Source organism: Prunus avium, chromosome 1 (genome assembly GCF_965620075.1).
Source record: "Prunus avium chromosome 1, drPruAviu1.hap1.1, whole genome shotgun sequence".
In the NCBI taxonomy this organism is placed as follows: Eukaryota; Viridiplantae; Streptophyta; class Magnoliopsida; order Rosales; family Rosaceae; genus Prunus; species Prunus avium.
The window spans coordinates 61,407,265-61,415,300 of NC_142284.1; the positions used below are offsets into that span (position 1 = coordinate 61,407,265).

Here is an 8,036-nt window from a genome sequence, read left to right on the forward strand (position 1 = left end):
TCTCTAGTTTTAAAAGTGTTTGCTGCCGGTGTTGTACAAAAATTCAATCAGTCAGATTCGCTTTGTTTGTGTGTGTGTGTGTGTGTGTGTGTGTGAGAGAGAGAGAGAGAGAGAGAGAGAGAGAGAGAGATAGAGAGAAGCCCATCTCAGATTTTCTTTAAAAATCCATTGAATGGCAAATGTTAGCCAAGAAGATACACTGCAGAACCAATTTGCGTAAAATTACAATTGGCCAATCTCTTTGTCAAGGGGTGGGGGAGAGAGTATACAATGTTATTGCTAAACGCAGTAACTGTAAAGCCAACCAGCGAAAATAAACAAAAAGGGGGGAAAACTCTTACCAATCTCTGACGCTATCCAAAAAAATATATAAGATTGGGTAGGAGGGGTAGATACGATGCTCCATAAAGTACAGGTACACTTAGCAACGTCCCCCAAAAATAAGCATGCAAGCTTGTGGGAATGGCAGATGTGAGCTAAAGAATGCATCATGGTGATCTCGAGCTATCCTGCCGTCTAAGAGGGATGCCTTCACCATCAATTCCATCCTCGTCTGCATGCTTTGATAGTCGCATGGAGGACATTGATGTTGGCAAACCTGTATGATTCGATGGCATTACCAATGCAAGGTTCAGTATGGGAAACATGAATTTATTTGTTCAGAGTCCAAAAACCGTGCAGGCAAATACCAAACACCCAACCATAGGTTCCTTGTTAAGATTGACGATAATCTATCAATGATAAAAATAATAAAAGGAAACATACCATCAACCATATCCTTCGTTCTGTGAAGCAGAAAAGTTCCTCCAAGGATAGTCACAAACCCACACATTTCCGTGACAACCTGGGTTGGACTCTGCCTGTCCCAATCCTGAAAGTACAGTAACATAGGAAATATGTAGACTCAATATCACCCCATCATAATAAGAAAAAAAGAAAAGATTTGGACGACTAGCTTATAATTAAAAGTCACAGAGAGGGTGGCAGCAATGGACACCTCTATTGAGACTGAAGCGTTTCATGACAGACAATTTTAAATCTAACTAACCAGAAAAATATTTACAAAGTAACAACAAAAACAAAAGAGTATCAATATAATCGCAGGAAGAATATACCTTAAACATGATAACGCTAGCCAGAATAGTTAGTGATGTGAACATAACATAGTATATTGGAGATACCACAGCTGTGTTGAAAGTATCAAGTGCCTGCAATGGAAGGGAAAAAACTATCATAATAATTCAAGGAGCCATTAGAAAACAGTAACAAACTAACAATGAAGCAAAAGGGTAAAACATGGTTCCATTCTACAGAAACGTACAAGAAAAACAAAAAGGAAATAGAAAGTGACTACAAATTCAAAAGGAGGAAATTGTAACAGGTAAAAACAAGACCCACAATCAAATAATGTGAACTATTATAGTTTTTTTCACAATTGACAAAATCTGCATAATGTTGCTGAGGATCTGTCACATAATGCATCATTAGGCTGGTTTTGGACATCAGTGAAAGCAAATGCTGAAGCACAAAGAAAGGGGCAAACTTCATGATTGGACTTTTTCTCAAGTTCAGGCCCAATACATCCTTTGTTCCTTTTCTGATGATTGGCATTATCATTAAGTTTTTTTTTTTTTACTGTCTTAAAATTTGCTTGGGTGAAAGGAAAAAAGGTCAATCAGAAGGAAGTTCGATTGAGTCAAAGTTTAAACATACAAAAAGGGGGCAGGATTCCACCAATAAAGAAGACCAGAAAGTACACGTTATGGGAACACGTATTCTCCCATGTTAGCTGAGGTCACTGTCACTCAAGAAAATTGTTAATGGTATGGATTAAATTTACCCTCCACCTGGGTTGTTGACAGCTTCGAAATGATTGAATTAGAATATGATGACATCCACCTGTTGTTTTATGGATGTAACGAAGGAGAAATTTAAAATGGAACATTCCACCCTTTTTATAGGACTAATACTTTTGGTTTTGTCCAAAGAGGAAATAGAAGATGATTATTTAGAAAACTTTAAAAAGTATTACAAATTTTTTTTTTTTTAAAAAAAAGAATAATGCAAGGACAGGAAAGGACTAATACTTACCTTGTTCAAATAATTCATTTGGGTAAGCACACATGTAATGACAACTAAAGTGAAGACCCAAGTTTGGGGATAAACTAGTTGATTCATGCCCGATAATGTCAACTTCAAAGCAATTCCAAGTGCTTTGACACTCATGACCTGTCAAAGGACACCGTTAGAGTAAAAAAAACACTTGAAAAGAAGATGACATAGAGAAAGAAAGTTAATTTCAAATTAACAGAAGTATATAGCAAAACATACCGATAAGGAACCTACAAGGGAACAAACTCCAATGTAGACCATTATGTGTGTCTGGCCATATTGCGGGATAAAGTGGAATATAAGAATAAACACAGCAGTTATGACCAAAGCTGCATACAAGAGAAAACCTACCAACAAACAAGTATAATTATTAAAAAAAAATTGCTTTCCCTTCAGAGTAGTCAAATGAGAGTAAACCATGCAAATTAAGAATCAAATAGTCAATAAAAAGACAAATGGTTGTAGAGAATAAACCAATTACCTGGTTCCATGGCAAGATCCCAAACTTCTGTTACAGATTCAATACCACGTTCTTGAGGAGCATGTAACACAATTGTTGTAGAACCCACAACACATAGAGCGCAACCAAGAATCCCAAAAATATGAAGTCTCTCACGTAAAATAATATGTGCAAGCACAGCACTGCAAGACAATAGTATGATCAGCACTCAATACTATGAAGCAACCATATTCATGTGCGAGTTTTTATCATGCCTGATAATTATGCTGAGAGCACCAAGAGGAGTTACTAGTATAGCTGGCGCAAATGCATAAGCCGCAAAATTAGCAATTTCCCCAACGATCACTGTCAAAAATGGCAATTGTCTGTCAGCACTTTCTTTTTTAAATATGGTCATGACTATAAGATGCACAAATGACCATTTACTTCCTTAGATTAAAAATGTGATCAGCTATAAATTAGCAGGTAGATACCACAACGAAAAATGGAAAAGCATACTAAGCCAGCCAGAAGTTTTGATGGGAATGTGAAATTTTAAGCACTCACCGCCCGGCCTCCCCCAAAAAAACAAAAGGAAAAGGGTCAGATCCTCTGTTCATCAATTGAAACGGTTGCGTTTTGATGTTTCACAAATACACGTTTAGCTTTTTTATTTATTTTTGGTTCCCAGGAACTTTGTGATAAAATATAACAAAAAAAATACCAGAGCCGAACTGGCTTATCTCAACAAACTCCCATCCCACCACAATCGCAACGTCGCTGCTCCACTCAGTCCTACCGGTCCCTTCCACATACACCGAACCATTACTGAAACTCACCAAATCTTTCCACAAAAGCTGGCACTTAGCAAGAAAGATTGGAGGGTCTCATGGAGGATGTTCCATGGCTTCTGCCTGGTCAAGAAGAGCAAACGCAAACAGCATATTTGGATTATTTAACTGTACCAGTTACTAGTCAACAGGTCCAATGGCAATGACTTGTATCCGTCGTCATTAGACCATTACTGAAACTCACCAAATCTTTCCACAAAAGCTGGCACTTAGCAAGAAAGATTGGAGGGTCTCATGGAGGATGTTCCATGGCTTCTGCCTGGTCAAGAAGAGCAAACGCAAACAGCATATTTGGATTATTTAACTGTACCAGTTACTAGTCAACAGGTCCAATGGCAATGACTTGTATCCGTCGTCATTAGACCACAGCATCCAACTAACTCCTTCAAACCAAAAAATCCCCAGAAACCCAATTTTACTTGTACCATTCACTGAGGATGAAATTTACTAACCCACATTTTGGATCTGTAAGGATGCTCTGAACAGGGGCAGGAAAATGAAAATTGGGGTCCAAAAATTTCTCAATTCTGAATAGGACGCCCATCATCGTTGTGATAAAAATGTTTTCCCATCGGATTGTCGCATGGTGGGGATGGGATTTGGCTCTACTATACATGAGTGGTGGATGCGTCGTTCTGGCTAAAGAATGAAAGGTGGGTTTGTGAGCCAAAACTACAAAGATGACATGTTAAGTTGGAGATAGTCAGAACGACGCCGTACCACTTATCAGCATGGGATCTGCACTCACAGCATCAGTAGAGGATCCAAATACCAAAGAACAAATTCTTCTTATACACTTACCTCTTGTGAGGTTAATGCGTAAATTCCCATCAATTAGACTATAAATCGAATCCATTAGTCTATTGTTTCCGGCAGGGAAGCAATGATTTCATGGTCAAGGCTCTCACAAATGCTAGAATTTCCCTCACCTAGGTTAGCCAAAACTAGAATTATACCCTTAAATTCATTGATCGTAAAGACATTTTCAAAATTACTATTCAGGAATGACAAGAATGCCAATTTATTCATGTCTGACGGTGCAAAAAGGCTTTCCCTGTAAATTAGTATCTTGTAGAATAAACATAAGTTTGACGCTCTTCTGAAGGTACACCAGTTTTATTGTTTCAAATATCTGTCAACTAGGATCCACATATTTGTGTGTACGTGCACATTAGAAAATGTAATCAATCAGAAGCCATTTTTTTTTCTATGGTATTCAAAATAATCACCTTCAGTACATTTCAATTATATAAATAGAAACTACAATCCTCAGAGAAAAAAAAAAACAATAATTGATCTTCATTGATCACATAAATGAAAAAAGAGAACTATAACTCACTTGTTATCATGCCCACCCACCAAAGTGGCTCATAGAGGTAAGAATATCCTCCAACTCCTGTTGAACATATAAAATGACTCAATTCCAATTATTCAATGTGACAAATGAAAGAAACACAAGAACATATAAAGCATAAGAGAATAGACAAGCAACAAAGGCATGGAAAAAAAACCTGAAATAAAAAAATAACACATGATACAGACTAGCTTCTCTAAAAACTAACAAATAATTTGACACAATTGACCTTAACATTATTTAGAGTATACTGAAACCAACTACTGTCTATATGTTGTTCAGATACTGAGTTGTTAAATTTATCACAAACGAGAAACTCATTGCACACACATCACTGTGATACGAAAAATAAAGAACTCTAAAAATTCAATGATTAAAATAACAAATATATGAAAACTTCATAAATTTATCCCTTAAATGTATAAGCTTTTGATACTGAGCTTCTTCCGCCATAGGCATAATACATGCACCATGCATGCGACTGCTTAAGATATGGTAATCATACATTGACAAATAAAATTTGAAATGGCATGTGGTTAATGTCAACTGATACTTAGGACTCAGTAAGAATTAAGTGAACAATTTTTTCAACAAGAGTAATATCACCTTAACTTTGAACTACTAATCTACTAAACAAACCAAATTGCCAAATGACGGAAAATCTTTAAACTCAACAACTTTATGAATCAATCTTCACCATATAAGTTATTCATCCTATATCCATTTCCACGTAACAACAAAAAGTTTGAAAATTAAACAACAAATTCTAAAATCAAACACAACTGCTCAACATTAAACAATCTTGCATAACATTAGAAAAGAGAACACACATATCCAGACACACAATTGTCATCATATGTTGGCAAGGTGACTTTAAAACACCCAGAGGGTCTTTTAAGTTTACATAGCTTCCAAATTGATGAACTGAGTAAAATTGGGTTTAAAAAAACAAAATAGCAGATATCAGCAAGAATTTAACAATCAGCAACTAATAGCTAACATAAATTAGGGTCTAAACTTTCTTCAACTTCAATCCACTAAATAGAACACCTTTGGGCACCAATCTGGACTGCCCTTTACAGTTTAACCCATTTTCCATTTTCACTCAATTCCGTGTAAACTTTGAAAATTACAACAATTTAAACATAAACTCAAAACACCCAATCGCTCTCCATTGACAACAACCCACATCAGTAAAACAAAAAGGGGAGAAATTGAACTTTGAAAAGTGTACCCAGAAAAGCATTTGAATTACGAACCTGCTCTGATGCCAGAAGCCCCGGCCTTTTTCAAACCCTTCTTTTTGACAATGAAACTAGCACCAATAAACAAGCTCGAAGACAAAGCAAGAATCAAACCCTTGATGTTGTCAGAGGACATGCCCTTGTAGGAATCTCTCCAGCTCATATGGTGGCTCTGACCCTCAGTCGCCATGGCTGAGAAAACCCAGAAACAAAAACCCTAAAAAGCTTCTCCGCTCACAGGCTTTGAGTGTATCATTACTGTTACAAAACTGCAAATACCCAAATAGGCGAGCGACTCGGAATGAGTTGAGAGAGAGAGAGAGAGAGCACGTTCGATCGAGTTTACAAAGAAATAACACAGAGAGAGATTTAGATGGAGAAGATATTGAAGATAATGTCGGCGCTGGGAGTTGGCGGTGGGTACAGAAATGTACAGCTGTTGTCTGTTGTTGTAGATCGGAAGGCAAAGGAGAACAACAACAAGAAAGAAGAAGAGAGGGCGTGTCGTGTGTTTTAATGCGAAACGAAGATTGGATTTTTATTAATTTAACTCGGTTTCACCGTAATAACGACTTCACTCCGACCAAAGGTTGATGAGTGCTATACTCCATCTTTTGATCCTTTTTTTTTCTTCTTAATTGTTAGGTTTCTTTAAAAAAATTGTATTTTTAAGGGTACATTACATATTAATCCCAACTTTTTCGAGTCATTTCAAATTGGTATCAACCTTTCAAATCATTTTAAATTAGTACCCGACGTCATGATAATTCTACATTAGGTAAGCTCCGATTAGCTTTCAGTGTTATATGTCAGTGGTAATTGTGGATCTTATTTTTAATAGATATTTATAAAAATACCCAATTCTAAACATGTATTTATAAAAATACCCAAGCACTATACCCAAAATGTGTTTTGGGTATGTGTGTAATGATGGGTTTTGGGTATGTTTATAAATGGGTTTTGAGTGTGTGTAATGATGAGTTTTGGGTATGTTTATAAAGTGTTTTGGGTGTTGGGTATTTTTATAATTTCAGCCCCTATTTTGGGTATTTTAGTGAAACTCCCTATTTTTAATTTATATGGACTCCAAATGCGTCATGTGGTAGAGCTCAATCTCACAACCGCATAGGCACAAACAAATCGTGAATCATAGCTAAAACGAAAATATTTACAAAACGGCTTGAGTCTTTATCAATTGTTGTGTTGAAAATGATTTGTTATTTCAAGGCTACAAAAAGTTTCTCATACCTTGGTATAACAGTTGTTACAATTTAAAATTCTTCTAGAACTATGTGTGGCTTGATTCCTTATAAAGAAAAGGTAATGGTATAACTAGTTAAGAGTTAGTTTGGTATTGTGATGATTTTGGGGGAAAAAAAAAAGAGAAGATTTTTTGCAGTGCTATAAGAAAAATCAGAACTAATGTAGTTGAATGTTTAGTAAACTATAATTCAAAAAGCGCTCGTAGTATAAAAAGCAATGTCATAGTTTATGGTAAGTTTTATTGTATAAGTGTTAAGATTATACATAATGAGGAAAGTCATATTTTATTGGTTTTTACTTGAAATATTTGTCTTAATATTTACTTTGACTTGTAGAACAGTGGTCTCAAGTTCGAACTCCCATGTTATCGTAGTAGTGTATGTGTGAGAAGCTCTCCTCTCCCTTAGTTTAAACTATCGCTTGTATTAAAAATAAAAATAAAAATACTTTTTGAATAGTAGTAATTTTATTTTTCAAGAAAGTATTTGTTTAAGATTTCGATAACATAATGTCAAAATTGATGTTTCTAAACATGCGAGATGAACCAATGTGGTGTTAATTGGATTGGTCAAGGCCTTTGGTGTGCTATCAAGTAATCCTGAGTTCAAATCCCCACGTACGATACCCGTATGTGTGAGTTTTTCCCCTTCCCCATTTCTAGACACAAAAAAACATGCGAGATGAAGCCAAGACTGTCTCTTTGATCCCTCTAATAGCTTAACAATGGGTCCAATAAAAGTGAATTATTATTATTTCTTTAAATAAAATGAAAA

At 35.8% G+C, this 8,036-nt stretch overlaps 1 protein-coding gene across 1 annotated transcript; it reads right to left on the reverse strand.

The window, feature by feature from the left end:
- Positions 1–132: 132 nt before the first annotated feature.
- On the reverse strand, positions 133–6,603 carry LOC110765745 (putative magnesium transporter NIPA4). Its single transcript, XM_021968952.2, has 9 exons — positions 6,016–6,603; positions 4,742–4,798; positions 2,827–2,917; positions 2,594–2,754; positions 2,332–2,459; positions 2,092–2,229; positions 1,116–1,208; positions 766–871; positions 133–598 (listed from the first exon to the last, which is right to left on the reverse strand). Exons 1-9 carry the CDS (start codon positions 6,188–6,190, stop codon positions 489–491), a joined length of 1,059 nt encoding a protein of 352 aa, XP_021824644.1. The 5' UTR covers positions 6,191–6,603; the 3' UTR covers positions 133–488.
- Positions 6,604–8,036: the final 1,433 nt, after the last annotated feature.